This window comes from Bombina bombina, chromosome 4 (assembly GCF_027579735.1).
Source record: "Bombina bombina isolate aBomBom1 chromosome 4, aBomBom1.pri, whole genome shotgun sequence".
NCBI classification, from domain to species: domain Eukaryota; kingdom Metazoa; phylum Chordata; class Amphibia; order Anura; family Bombinatoridae; genus Bombina; species Bombina bombina.
Genome location: NC_069502.1, coordinates 774,632,275 through 774,648,303, shown reverse-complemented (window position 1 = coordinate 774,648,303; position 16,029 = coordinate 774,632,275). Strand labels below are relative to the sequence as shown.

General features: G+C 42.9%; 1 protein-coding gene across 1 annotated transcript in view; it reads left to right on the top strand.

The window, feature by feature from the left end:
* LOC128657846 (pecanex-like protein 2) overlaps positions 1-16,029 on the top strand; it is a 629,457-nt gene that overhangs the window by 78,053 nt on the left and 535,375 nt on the right. Inside the window, 2 exon segments of the mRNA XM_053712268.1 lie at positions 9,734-9,844; positions 11,076-11,167. Coding sequence (XP_053568243.1) covers positions 9,734-9,844; positions 11,076-11,167 — 203 coding nt within the window.

Genomic DNA, 16,029 nt, shown 5'->3' with positions numbered 1-16,029 from the left:
GGTAGCAGACCTCCCTCCCCAGTGGTAGATCTCCTTCTCGGGAGAAGAGACAGACGGACTCTCCCCTCAGTAGCTTGGCAGGGTCTCTACGCTTTTCTTGTCCTGGAGTATATCTCACAGGGGGCAGGCAAGGGGGGTACCAACATGCAGTTGGTGCCACAAGTTTGGGCACCCGAATTTTGCCTGCCCCACCAAGGAGCAACCTCAACCTACAGTCTGGGGTGGGTATACCGCTGGGAAACCGGCACTGGCTTTGTTTGTGGGTGGGTCAGCCAGTTCTCAACAGAGTGTCACAAAGGGAGACAGTTTGGCCATGGAACTTAAGGACACTGGAACTTGTGGAACAGCAATTGTTTGGGAGCCGGCCTTAGCAAACTTATTTGGGACTTTGCATTATGTGACTATCCCTGCGCCCAGGGCGCAGGGTATAAATGCCAGCAGAAACCCCCCAGGATGCCCCAAGCTCAGGAGAGATGGGATAACCTCTCCCAGCAACCAAGAAGTGGAGGGCCACCATCGGACAGCCCCAGGCTGACCTGTTAAGGGTCTAGCCGGGTCTGCTGAACTGGAGGGGGGGAGATGTCACGGATACCAGACGACTAAGGCTATCCCCCAGCCCCCTACAACCTCACCCCTGTTGTTTCTCAGTGGTTTTAGGTTCCTCAGAGCAACCACCATCTCTGAAAGCTGTTTGTTTGCTTTGTTTTGGCTTGTTTTGTCTTCAGAGAAGAGATGGTTTATTACCAGAAAAACCCTCCTAGGCTGGCTGGGCTCCTGGAACTCCCGGTCGGCCACCTCACAACGGACACCCGTCTAACTCCTCTCAGGCTGGACGGGCTCCTGGAACTCCCGGTCGGCCACAGGACACCAGGATACCGGCTAACTTTACCCCTGGTCGCTCCAGCAGCGCTTTATCCCAGAGCTCCGCTCTTTTGGGGATTGGTAGCCCCTAGGGAGGACAAGAGCTGTGGCAATTATCAGAGGGGAGCTCCTTAGGGAACTGGGGGTTTTGGATACCCCTAACCCCATAACTTCAACAGACTGTAACTCCGGTCCCCAGTAACGAATCATGCTGATTTTTGGATTGTGGCATCTGGGGGCCGAGAGCTTTAAAATGACACCTGGAATGACAACTGGAAGTGCTGCTGCTCCACCGGGATCACCCGAAACCTCCACCCCTAAGTATTGGGATTGTGTGAGACTGTGGTTCCTATGGAGGTGCCGGACTGTCTGGAGGGGCGGGAATGGCGGGAAAATTGTGGGATTGTCCTTTGTGTTATCAAGATGAGATGTGTGTATAAAAGGAGTGTGTGTTCTCAATAAAATCAGTTCTTGTTCACCTGAAGGCTAGTCTGTCTAGTTATTTGGGTGAGCTCCAGCTAAAATCACTTTCCTGTGCTACATAGAAATCACTTTCCTGGGCTACATAGCAGCCTGTTCCAGTCAGAGGAAGGACACTCTGGCAGAGCTACCTAGTCTGGTAGCTGGAGTCTGCCACAGGGTGGGACCCTGAGTACTGGTGCTGTTGGGCATCAGAGGTGGCTACAGGCTGTGGTCACTTGCCAGCTACATAGCTGCAGTCGGCAGGGAGGAAGCAGGACCCGTTTGGCGGAGTTACCCAGTCGGCGTAGCCGGGGGTATCAGTCACAGGTGGCTGGGGGGGACTGTGTGTATTTTGAATGTGAAAGAGCTGTTTATCTTGGGGTAATGACCTGCAAAAAGCCCTTTTAAGGTCTACTGTAGTTTATTCTTAGATTAGTGGGTGTTTTTATTTTGGGGGGCTTTTTATTTTCATAGGGATTAGGTATAATTTTTTAAAATGTGATAATTTTGTTTTTTGTAATCTTTTTTTATTTTCTGTAATTGTAGCTTAAAGGGACAGTTTTCACCAGCATTTTAATTTTGACTAGACTGTCCCTTTAATTTATACTTAGTTTTTTTTATTTTTAAAGTAATGTTAGTTTTTTTTTATTTTATTAGTTAGTAACTTTAGTATTTTGTCATTTAGGTAATTTGGGTTCATTTAGGGGGTGTTAGGTTAGGGGGCTTAGTAATTTAATTATTTATTTGCGTTGTTGGCTTTGGCGGTTTAAGGGTTAATACTTTAACAGGTTTATTACATTGTGGGCTTCTTTCGGTTTAGGGGTTAATACTTTAATAGGTTCATTGCATTGTGGGCTTTGACGGTTTAGGGGTTAATACTTTAATAGGTAGTTTGCATTGTGGGTTAATGGTGGATTAGGGGTTAATCATTTTATTAGGTAGTTTGCGATGTTGGGTTTAGCGGATTTAGGGGTTAATACTTTAATAGTTTTATTGCGGTGTGGGTTTGATGGCGGATATAGGGGTTAATAGTTTAACTAGGCATATTGTGTTGTGGGGGTTTGTCGGTTTAGGGGTTAATACTTTTATTAGTTCCGATGTGGGTTTGATGGCGAATATAGGAATTTTACATGTCGGGCTTATTTTTGGGAGGTGTGTTAGACTGTTACGGGAGATTTTTTTATTTTTTTTTATTTTTCTTAGACGCTGACAGTTTCTAAAGTGCCGTAAGTCACTAGCGACTCCAGAAATTTGTATTTATGCTCATTTATGGACATCACTAGTTTATCCAAATTACGGCACTTTAGGAACTGCCAGCGCCCTATATGTAATAGCCTGATGTGCGAGGTGAAATTATGGATTGCGTGGGTTTCAGCATTTGTGCTGAAGCCTGTGCCGTATATGTAATCCTAGTGCCTTAGAGGTTAGTAATCTCTTCACTATATGTATATACAGTATTATAGCAGACCTATATGCAGTGATTTAAAACATATTTAATCATTTGCTTTTCGGGTCTGCAACATTTCAAACATATCTATATATATATATCTATATATATATATATATATATATATATATATATATATATATATATATTGTAACATCCTTATTTCAACCTTTCTTGTGGAATACTGCCACTTTGAGATTCATATGTAAAATATCTGAAAAGTTTTAAATCTGCAGTTGAGATCCATTTAAAGTCACAGAATCTAAAAAAGAAACCTTACACCGCATTAGTCATCAGTTGCAAATCCTGATGCGTGTTAAGCGTATTTTAGATTCCTATGTTCTTTACATAGAAAATAACGTACTTTTTATTATTAAATGTTCATGTAAAATACATATCAATAACTATATATCTATAGGAATAGATTATCCTGTAAGTGAAGAACATTGGAATGTTAAATATGTACAGTAAATACACAGTAAAACACATAAATACTTTAACACATTGTAGACACATCCATCTATCTATCTATATATTTATGTTGTGTTTTATGCAACTTTTTTTGTTCCCCTACTCTCTATGCAAGCTTTGAAGTTGTGCTATCCTGCCACACGTTAAATTTGTTTGCGCTTGGTCGAACACGTTTACTTTCAACTGGTAATACACGTGCAAAAAGCTGAGAAATACCCCATATCACTTGCATGTTACAATTAGCATGTCACTCGTAATCTAGCCATTAATGGTAGTCTCATGGACTTCAAAATATAGGACCCAACTTGATGGCTTATAGACTTATGAAAGAAAAGAAAAAACAGAATTTATGCTTACCTGATAAATTACTTTCTCCAACGGTGTGTCCGGTCCACGGCGTCATCCTTACTTGTGGGATATTCTCTTCCCCAACAGGAAATGGCAAAGAGCCCAGCAAAGCTGGTCATATGATCCCTCCTAGGCTCCGCCTACCCCAGTCATTCGACCGACGTACAGGAGGAAATATGCATAGGAGAAATCACATGATACCGTGGTGACTGTAGTTAGAGAAAATAATTCATCAGACCTGATTAAAAAAACCAGGGCGGGCTGTGGACCGGACACACCGTTGGAGAAAGTAATTTATCAGGTAAGCATAAATTCTGTTTTCTCCAACATAGGTGTGTCCGGTCCACGGCGTCATCCTTACTTGTGGGAACCAATACCAAAGCTTTAGGACACGGATGAAGGGAGGGAGCAAATCAGGTCACCTAAATGGAAGGCACCACGGCTTGCAAAACCTTTCTCCCAAAAATAGCCTCTGAAGAAGCAAAAGTATCAAATTTGTAAAATTTGGCAAAAGTGTGCAGTGAAGACCAAGTCGCTGCCTTACATATCTGGTCAACAGAAGCCTCGTTCTTGAAGGCCCATGTGGAAGCCACAGCCCTAGTGGAGTGAGCTGTGATTCTTTCAGGAGGCTGCCGTCCGGCAGTCTCATATGCCAAACGGATAATGCTTTTAAGCCAAAAAGAAAGAGAGGTAGAAGTTGCTTTTTGACCTCTCCTTTTACCAGAATAAACAACAAACAAAGAAGAAGTTTGTCTGAAATCTTTAGTGGCCTCTAAATAGAATTTTAGAGCACGGACTACGTCCAAATTGTGTAACAAACGTTCCTTCTTTGAAACTGGATTCGGACACAAAGAAGGTACAACTATCTCCTGGTTAATATTTTTGTTGGAAACAACTTTCGGAAGAAAACCAGGCTTAGTACGCAAAACCACCTTATCTGCATGGAACACCAGATAGGGCGGAGAACACTGCAGAGCAGATAACTCAGAAACTCTTCTAGCAGAAGAAATTGCAACCAAAAACAGAACTTTCCAAGATAATAACTTAATATCTACGGAATGTAAGGGTTCAAACGGAACCCCTTGAAGAACTGAAAGAACCAGATTAAGACTCCAGGGAGGAGTCAAAGGTCTGTAAACAGGCTTGATTCTAACCAGAGCCTGAACAAACGCTTGAACGTCTGGCACAGCTGCCAGCCTTTTGTGAAGTAAAACAGATAACGCAGAAATCTGTCCCTTCAGAGAACTTGCAGATAATCCCTTCTCCAAACCCTCTTGTAGAAAGGATAAAATCCTAGGAATTTTAATCTTGTTCCATGGGAATCCTTTAGATTCACACCAATAGATATATTTTTTCCATATCTTATGGTAAATCTTTCTAGTTACAGGCTTTCTAGCCTGAATCAGAGTATCTATTACAGAATCTGAAAACCCACGCTTTGATAAAATCAAGCGTTCAATCTCCAAGCAGTCAGTTGGAGAGAGACCAGATTCGGATGCACGAATGGACCTTGAACAAGAAGGTCCTGTCTCAAAGGTAGCTTCCATGGTGGAGCCGATGACATATTCACCAGGTCTGCATACCAAGTCCTGCGTGGCCACGCAGGAGCTATCAAGATTACCGAAGCCCTCTCCTGGTTGATCCTGGCTACCAGCCTGGGAATGAGAGGAAACGGTGGGAAAACATAAGCTAGGTTGAAGGTCCAAGGTGCTACTAGTGCATCTACTAGAGTCGCCTTGGGATCCCTGGATCTGGACCCGTAACAAGGAACCTTGAAGTTCTGACGAGACGCCATCAGATCCATGTCTGGAATGCCCCATAATTGAGTTATTTGGGCAAAGATTTCTGGGTGGAGTTCCCACTCCCCCGGATGGAATGTCTGACGACTCAGAAAATCCGCTTCCCAATTTTCCACTCCTGGGATGTGGATTGCAGACAAGTGGCAGGAGTGATCCTCCGCCCATTGAATTATCTTGGTCACTTCCTCCATCGCCAGGGAACTTCTTGTTCCCCCCTGATGGTTGATATATGCAACTGTCGTCATGTTGTCTGATTGAAACCTTATGAATTTGGCCTTTGCTAGATGAGGCCAAGCTTTGAGAGCATTGAATATCGCTCTTAGTTCCAGAATGTTTATCGGGAGAAGAGATTCTTCCCGAGACCATAGACCCTGAGCCTTCAGGGGTTCCCAGACCGCGCCCCAGCCCACCAGACTGGCGTCGGTCGTGACAATGACCCACTCTGGTCTGCGGAAGCTCATTCCCTGTGACAGATTATCCGGGTTCAGCCACCAACGGAGTGAATCTCTGGTCCTTTGATCTACTTGAATCGTCGGAGACAAGTCTGTATAATCCCCATTCCACTGTTTGAGCATGCACAGTTGTAATGGTCTTAGATGAATTCGTGCAAAAGGAACTATGTCCATTGCTGCAACCATCAATCCTATTACTTCCATGCACTGCGCTATGGAAGGACGAAGAACAGAATGAAGAACCTGACAAGAGCTTAGAAGTTTTGATTTTCTGACCTCTGTCAGGAAAATTCTCATTTCTAAGGAGTCTATTATTGTTCCCAAGAAGGGAACTCTTGTCGACGGGGAAAGAGAGCTCTTTTCTATGTTTACTTTCCATCCGTGAGATCTGAGAAAGGCTAGGACTATGTCCGTATGAGCCTTTGCTTTTGACAGAGACGACGCTTGAATCAGGATGTCGTCCAAGTACGGTACTACTGCAATGCCCCTCGGTCTTAGAACCGCTAGAAGGGACCCTAGTACCTTTGTGAAAATTCTCGGAGCAGTGGCTAATCCGAAAGGAAGTGCCACAAACTGGTAATGCTTTTCCAGAAAAGCGAATCTTAGGAACTGATGATGTTCCTTGTGGATAGGAATATGGAGGTACGCATCCTTTAAATCCACCGTGGTCATAAATTGACCTTCCTGGATGGTAGGAAGGATCGTTCGAATGGTTTCCATTTTGAATGATGGAACCCTGAGAAATTTGTTTAGGATCTTGAGATCTAGAATTGGTCTGAACGTTCCCTCTTTTTTGGGAACTATGAACAGGTTGGAGTAAAATCCCATCCCTTGTTCTCTTATTGGAACTGGATGAATTACTCCCATCCTTAACAGGTCTTCTACACAATGTAAGAATGCCTGTCTTTTTATTTGGTTTGAAGATAATTGAGACCTGTGGAACCTTCCCCTTGGGGGTAGTTCCTTGAATTCCAGGAGATAACCTTGAGAAACTATTTCTAGTGCCCAAGGATCCTGAACATCTCTTGCCCAGGCCTGAGCAAAGAGAGAAAGTCTGCCCCCCACCAGATCCGGTCCCGGATCGGGGGCCATCCCTTCATGCTGTTTTGGTAGCAGTGGCGGGCATCTTGGCCTGCTTACCCTTGTTCCAGCCTTGCATCGGTCTCCAGGCTGGTTTGGGTTGAGAAGTATTACCCTCTTGCTTAGAGGATGTAGAAGCAGAGGCTGGTCCGTTTCTGCGAAAGGGACGAAAATTAGGCTTATTTCTAGCCTTAAAAGACCTATCCTGAGGAAGGGCGTGGCCCTTTCCTCCGGTGATGTCTGAAATAATCTCTTTCAAATCAGGACCAAACAGTGTTTTGCCCTTGAAAGGGATGTTAAGCAATTTTGTCTTGGAAGACACATCCGCTGACCAAGACTTTAGCCAGAGCGCTCTGCGCGCCACAATAGCAAACCCTGAATTTTTCGCCGCTAATCTCGCTAATTGCAAAGCGGCATCTAGAATAAAAGAGTTAGCTAATTTGAGTGCATGAACTCTGTCCATAATCTCCTCATACGAAGATTCCTTATCGAGCGACTTTTCTAGTTCTTCGAACCAGAAACACGCTGCCGTAGTGACAGGAACAATGCATGAAATTGGTTGAAGAAGGTAACCTTGCTGAACAAACATTCTTTTAAGCAAACCCTCTAATTTCTTATCCATAGGATCTTTAAAAGCACAACTATCTTCTATGGGAATAGTAGTGCGTTTGTTTAGAGTAGAGACCGCCCCCTCGACCTTAGGGACTGTCTGCCATAAGTCCTTTCTGGGGTTGACTATAGGAAATAATTTCTTAAATATAGGGGGAGGCACAAAAGGTATGCCGGGCCTTTCCCATTCCTTGTTTACTATGTCCGCCACCCGCTTGGGTATAGGAAAAACATCGGGGGGGCACCGGAACCTCTAGGAACTTGTCCATCTTACATAATTTCTCTGGAATGACCAAATTGTCACAATCATCCAGAGTAGATAATACCTCCTTAAGCAGTGCGCGGAGATGTTCTAATTTAAATTTAAATGTTACAACATCAGGTTCAGCTTGTTGAGAAATTTTCCCTGAATCTGAAATTTCTCCCTCAGACAAAACCTCCCTCCTGGCCCCTTCAGATTGGTGTGAGGGTATGTCAGAAGCGTTATCATCAGCGTCCTCTTGCTCTTCAGTGTTTAAAACAGAGCAATCGCGCTTTCTTTGATAAGTAGGCATTTTAGATAAAATATTTTTAATAGAATTATCCATAACAGCCGTTAATTGTTGCATAGTAATAAGTATTGGCGCACTAGATGTACTAGGGGCCTCTTGTGTGGGCAAAACTGGTGTAGACACAGAAGGGGGTGATGCAGTACCATGCTTACTCCCCTCATCTGAAGACTCATCTTGGGCACTATTATTATCTGTGGCATCATTGTCCCTACTTTGTTTGGACACCATGTCACAATTATCACATATATTTAAATGGGGAGACACATTGGCATTCATACATATAGAACATCGTTTAACTGATGGTTCAGACATGTTAAACATGCTTAAACTTGTCAACAAAGCACAAAAAACGTTTTAAAATGAAACCGTTACTGTCACTTTAAATTTTAAACAGAACACACTTTATTACTGAAAATGCGAAAAAGTATGAAGCAATTGTTCAAAATTCACCAAAATTTCACCACAGTGTCTTAAAGCCTTAAAAGTATTGCACACCAAATTTGGAAGCTTTAACCCTTAAAATAACGGAACCGGAGCCGTTTTTACATTTAACCCCTATACAGTCCCAGGAATCTGCTTTGCTGAGACCCAACCAAGCCCAGAGGGGAATACGATACCAAATGACGCCTTCTATAAGCTTTTTCAGTGGATCCTAGCTCCTCACACATGCATCTGCATGCCTTGCCTTCCAAAAACAACTGCGCATTAGTGGCGCGAAAATGAGGCTCTGCCTATGACTAGAGAAGGCCCCCATCTGAAAAAGGTGTCCATACAGTGCCTGCTGTTTTTTAACAACAATCCCCAAGATTATAATAACTATAAAGCGCTATAATCTGTCAAATATGCTTAGCAAGTAATCGTTTTAGCCCAGAAAAATGTCTACCAGTTTTTTAAGCCCTTATAAAGCCTTTATTCTTTCACTTAATCTAAGAAAATGGCTTACCGGTCCCCATAGGGAAAATGACAGCCTTCCAGCATTACCAAGTCGTGTTAGAAATGTGGCCATCATACCTCAGGCAGAAAAGTCTGCCAACTGCTTCCCCCCAACTGAAGTTACTTCATCTCAACAGTCCTGTGTGGAAACAGCAATCGATTTTAGTAACGTCTGCTAAAATCATCTTCCTCTCACAAACAGAAATCTTCTTCTCTTTTCTGTTTCAGAGTAAATAGTACATACCAGCACTATTTTAAAATAACAAACACTTGATTGAAGAATAAAACTACATTTAAACACCAAAAAACTCTTAGCCATCTCTGTGGAGATGTTGCCTGTGCAACGGCAAAGAGAATGACTGGGGTAGGCGGAGCCTAGGAGGGATCATATGACCAGCTTTGCTGGGCTCTTTGCCATTTCCTGTTGGGGAAGAGAATATCCCACAAGTAAGTGGGAGGTGTTAAATGGTCTGTCATGTTGAGTGTTTTGCCTCCTCCTAAGATTTTTTTCTTATGAAAGAAAAAAATCATGTAAAACTGGGTCATATGAATGATTTTTATAGATGGCCTTATTATGAAAGAAAAAAATCATGTAAAACTGGGTCATATGAATGATTTTTGTAGATGTCCATATCATTTTAAATATGATAAAAGGATGTAATCATAAGGTATAATCATTTTCATACACAATATGTGATGGTTTTTATCTTGTCTTTTCAGTGATAGTAAACTGTTTCCCCATCATGTCTCTTTTGGGCCTTTTTCCTCAAATCAACACTTTTTGTATATATTTTATGGAGCAATTTGACACTTTGGTGTTTGGTGGTTCAGGTAAGCTGCAAAAAATTATATTGTAAATTGTATGACTTAATGGGGCCCATTTATCAAGCTCCGTACGGAGCTTGTGGGCCCGTGTTTCTGGCGAGTCTTCAGACTTGCCAGACACACAAGTTATGAAGCAGCGGTCTAAAGACCCTGTCCGCCTGCTTTGAGCAGGCGGACACACATCGCCGCAATTCAACCCGATCGAGTACGATCGGGTTGATTGACACCCTGCTGCGGGCGGCCGATTGGCAGCGAGTCTGCAGGGGGCGACGTTGCACCAGCAGCTCTTGTGAGCTGCTGGTGCAATGCTGAATATGGAGAGCGTATTGCTCTCCGTATTCAGCGAGGTCTGGCGAGGTCTGCTTTACATGATGTACATGAGGGACATCAAATCAAAAACTCACAAAAAATCATGGCATTCATATGAAAGAGCATTTCAGAATGTTGGCATTTTTCCTGAGAAAATATAAAGTAAACACTGTTTAACCCCTTTGGAATTTTAGTGAAAACGTGCCTAAAGAACTATAGAAAGCTTGCCATTTTTGCTATCACTCCAGTTAAACAGAAATGTAACCTTGTTTTTTTAATTTAAATATCAAAACTATATATTTGTTTTTAGTAGACAACCCAAGGTATTGATCTTGGCACATTTTTATATATTTCATGCCATTTTTTCGCCTTCAAATACAATCATATTAAAAAATGATTTAACTTTTTCACAAACTTTGGGTTTCTTACTGAAATTATTTACATACCGCTTGTGCAGTCATAACACAAAATATTTGTACCCCATGTTTATACACGCAAGGAATGTGAACAGATTTATAGAGCTCAGTTGGAGAGAAAAGGCCATGTATGTTAATTTTAGAACATATTACATTATATTACATTCATTTCGAGATTGAAGGGAGCCCTGCATGAAATTTTACTAAAAGCACTTTGCAGTTCATGGTAACATGCAAGCTCATAATTACAAAACATATTTTCTGGTTCTGACTGAGTAAAGGAGGGGACTTACTCAGCCGTCCTGTTGATGAAAAATAAGTGTGACACAGAAAATATAGACTGAAGCAAGGAGGAGGAAAGGCAGACAAAATAGGCAGTGATAAATGGTAGTGAGAAAAGGGTTGAGGTATAGGTCATATTTTATCATAACTAATAAGTGGTATACTGCTTTGGTAGAGACATAGGTCATATTTTATTATAACTAATAAATATATACTGCTTTGTTTTCCAGCTGCTGTAGGATTTGCCTCTGCCTTACACAATTTATTGCGCAGTACTGTAGTGGTTCTTATGCTTTACTGTATTTGCATCAGTTCACTTAAGGTGAGTATATATCACTTATAATAATACAGAAAATAAAGTGCCCAAAACACAGAAAAAAATATCTATATGTATAAAAATAACCAAAAGGATATGCTCTTTCCAAATGGTAAAGCTGGTTCAGAGATTTAGGGTTGCTGCCTCATAACATACACAGTACTAGAAACTGGATCAAAGCTAAAAAGACACAAAAACAAGAGACAAGGCACAACCCCTCTAAGTGCAGTATATAAGAATAAACAATATATTTCTCCAACATAGGTGTGTCCGGTCCACGGCGTCATCCTTACTTGTGGGATATTCTCTTCCCCAACAGGAAATGGCAAAGAGCCCAGCAAAGCTGGTCACATGATCCCTCCTAGGCTCCGCCTTCCCCAGTCATTCTCTTTGCCGTTGTACAGGCAACATCTCCACGGAGATGGCTTAGAGTTTTTTGGTGTTTAACTGTAGTTTTTATTCTTCAATCAAGAGTTTGTTATTTTAAAATAGTGCTGGTATGTACTATTTACTCTGAAACAGAAAAGAGATGAAGATTTCTGTTTGTAAGAGGAAAATGATTTTAGCAACCGTTACTAAAATCGATGGCTGTTTCCACACAGGACTGTTGAGAGGAATTAACTTCAGTTGGGGGAAACAGTGAGCAGACTTTTGCTGCTTGAGGTATGACACATTTCTAACAAGACTATGTAATGCTGGAAGCTGTCATTTTCCCTATGGGATCCGGTAAGCCATTTTTATTACATAAGAATAAAGGGCTTCACAAGGGCTTTTAAGACTGGTAGACATTTTCTGGACTAAAACGATTGATATATAAGCATTTTTAATACTTCATAGCTTTGAGGAATTATTTTATTCTTGGGAATTATGTAAAATAACCGGCAGGCACTGTATTGGACACCTTGTTCTCTAGGGGCTTTCGCCAATCATAGGCAGAGCCTCATTTTCGCGCCTCTATTGCGCAGTTGTTTTTGGGAAGCATGACATGCAGATGCATGTGTGAGGAGCTCAGATACATAGAAAAAGCTTTCTGAAGGCGTCATTTGGTATCGTATTCCCCTTTGGGCTTGGTTGGGTCTCAGCAAAGCAGATACCAGGGACTGTATAGGGGTTAAATATAAAAACGGCTCCGGTTCCGTTATTTTAAGAGTTAAAGCTTTCAAATTTGGTGTGCAATACTTTTAAGGCTTTAAGACACTGTGGTGAAATTTTGGTGAATTTTGAACAATTCCTTCATACTTTTTCACATTTGCAGTAATAAAGTGTGTTCAGTTTAAAATTTAAAGTGACAGTAACGGTTTTATTTTAAAACGTTTTTTGTACTTTGTTATCAAGTTTATGCCTGTTTAACATGTCTGAACTACCAGATAGACTGTGTTCTGTATGTGGGGAAGCCAAGGTTCCTTCTCATTTAAATAGATGTGATTTATGTGACACAAAATTTAGAGAAAATGATGCCCAAGATGATTCCTCAAGTGAGGGGAGTAAGCATGGTACTGCATCATCCCCTCCTTCGTCTACGCCAGTCTTGCCCACACAGGAGGCCCCTAGTACATCTAGTGCGCCAATACTCCTTACTATGCAACAATTAACGGCTGTAATGGATAATTCTATCAAAAACATTTTAGCCAAAATGCCCACTTATCAGCGAAAGCGCGACTGCTCTGTTTTAGAAAATACGGAAGAGCATGAGGACGCTGATGATATTGGTTCTGAAGTGCCCCTACACCAGTCTGAGGGGGCCAGGGAGGTTTTGTCTGAGGGAGAAATTTCAGATTCAGGGAAAATTTCTCAACAAGCTGAACCTGATGTGATTTACATTCAAATTTAAATTGGAACATCTCCGCGCTCTGCTTAAGGAGGTGTTATCTACTCTGGATGATTGTGAGAATTTGGTCATTCCAGAGAAATTATGTAAGATGGACAAGTTCCTAGAGGTCCCGGGGCCCCCCGAAGCTTTTCCTATACCCAAGCGGGTGGCGGATATTGTAAACAAAGAATGGGAAAGGCCGGCATACCTTTCGTCCCTCCCCCTATATTTAAGAAATTGTTTCCTATGGTCGACCCCAGAAAGGACTTATGGCAGACAGTCCCCAAGGTCGAGGGTGCGGTTTCTACTCTAAACAAACGCACCACTATACCCATAGAAGATAGTTGTGCTTTCAAAGATCCTATGGATAAAAAATTAGAGGGTTTGCTTAAAAAGATGTTTGTTCAGCAAGGTTACCTTCTACAACCAATTTCATGCATTGTTCCTGTCACTACAGCAGCGTGTTTCTGGTTTGATGAACTAGAAAAGGCGCTCAATAAAGATTCTTCTTATGAGGAGATTTTGGACAGAATTCATGCTCTCAAATTGGCTAACTCTTTCACCTTAGACGCCACTTTGCAATTGGCTAGATTAGCGGCGAAAAATTCTGGGTTTGCTATTGTGGCGCGCAGAGCGCTTTGGCTAAAATCTTGGTCAGCGGATGCGTCTTCCAAGAACAAATTGCTTAACATTCCTTTCAAGGGGAAAACGCTGTTTGGCCCTGACTTGAAAGAGATTATTTCTGATATCACTGGGGGTAAGGGCCACGCCCTTCCTCAGGATAGGTCTTTCAAGGCTAAAAATAAACCAAATTTTCGTCCCTTTCGCAGAAACGGACCAGCCCCAAGTGCTACATCCTCTAAGCAAGAGGGTAATACTTCTCAAGCCAAGCCAGCCTGGAGGCCAATGCAAGGCTGGAACAAAGGTAAGCAGGCCAAGAAAACCTGCCACTGCTACCAAGACAGCATGAGATGTTGGCCCCCGATCCAGGACCGGATCTGGTGGGGGGCAGACTCTCTCTCTTCGCTCAGGCCTTGGGCAAGAGATGTTCTGGATCCTTGGGCGCTGGAAATAGTCTCCCAAGGTTATCTTCTGGAATTCAAGGGGCTTCCCCCAAGGGGGAGGTTCCACAGGTCTCAATTGTCTTCAGACCACATAAAAAAACAGGCATTCTTACATTGTGTAGAAGACCTGTTAAAAATGGGAGTGATTCATCCTGTTCCATTAGGAGAACAAGGGATGGGGTTCTACTCCAATCTGTTCATAGTTCCCAAAAAAGAGGGAACATTCAGACCAATCTTAGATCTCAAGATCCTAAACAAGTTTCTCAAGGTTCCATCGTTCAAAATGGAAACCATTCGAACAATTCTTCCTTCCATCCAGGAAGGTCAATTCATGACCACGGTGGATTTAAAGGATGCGTATCTACATATTCCTATCCACAAGGAACATCCTCGGTTCCTAAGGTTCGCCTTTCTGGACAAGCATTACCAGTTTGTGGCACTTCCGTTCGGATTAGCCACTGCTCCAAGAATTTTCACAAAGGTACTGGGATCCCTTCTAGCGGTGCTAAGACCAAGGGGCATTGCAGTAGTACCTTACTTGGACGACATTCTGATTCAAGCGTCGTCCCTTCCACAAGCAAAGGCTCACACGGACATCGTCCTGGCCTTTCTCAGATCTCACGGGTGGAAAGTGAACGTAGAAAAAAGTTCTCTATCTCCGTCAACAAGAGTTCCCTTCTTGGGAACAATAATAGACTCCTTAGAAATGAGGATTTTTCTGACAGAGGCCAGAAAATCAAAACTTCTAAACTCTTGTCAAGTACTTCATTCTGTTCCTCTTCCTTCCATAGCGCAGTGCATGGAAGTAATAGGTTTGATGGTCGCGGCAATGGACATAGTTCCTTTTGCGCGAATTCATCTGAGACCATTACAACTGTGCATGCTCAGTCAGTGGAATGGGGATTATGCAGACTTGTCTCCGACGATACAAGTAGATCAGAGGACCAGAGATTCACTCCGTTGGTGGCTGTCCCTGGACAACCTGTCACAGGGGATGAGCTTCCGCAGACCAGAGTGGGTCATTGTCACGACCGACGCCAGTCTGGTGGGCTGGGGCGCGGTCTGGGGACTCCTGAAAGCTCAGGGTCTTTGGTCTCGGGAAGAATCTCTTCTCCCGATAAATATTCTGGAACTAAGAGCGATATTCAATGCTCTCAAGGCTTGGCCTCAGCTAGCAAAGGCCAAATTCATACGGTTTCAATCGGACAACATGACGACTGTTGCGTACATCAACCATCAGGGGGGAACAAGGAGTTCCCTGGCGATGGAAGAAGTGACCAAAATCATTCAATGGGCGGAGACTCACTCCTGCCACTTGTCTGCAATCCACATCCCAGGAGTGGAAAATTGGGAAGCGGATTTTCTGAGTCGTCAGTCATTTCATCCGGGGGAGTGGGAACTCCATCCGGAAATCTTTGCCCAAATTACTCAGTTGTGGGGCATTCCAGACATGGATCTGATGGCCTCTCGTCAGAACTTCAAGGTTCCTTGCTACGGGTCCAGATCCAGGGATCCCAAGGCGACTCTAGTAGATGCACTAGTAGCACCTTGGACCTTCAAACTAGCTTATGTATTCCCACCGTTTCCTCTCATCCCCAGGCTGGTAGCCAGGATCAATCAGGAGAGGGCATCGGTGATCTTGATAGCTCCTGCGTGGCCACGTAGGACTTGGTATGCAGACCTGGTGAATATGTCATCGGCTCCACCATGGAAGCTACCTTTGAGACGGGACCTTCTTGTTCAAGGTCCGTTCGAACATCCGAATCTGGTCTCACTCCAACTGACTGCTTGGAGATTGAACGCTTGATTTTATCAAAGCGAGGGTTCTCAGATTCTGTCATTGATACTCTTGTTCAGGCCAGAAAGCCTGTAACTAGAAAAATCTACCATAAAATATGGAAAAAATATATCTGTTGGTGTGAATCTAAAGGATTCCCTTGGGACAAGATAAAAATTCCTAAGATTCTATCCTTTCTTCAAGAAGGTTTGGAGAA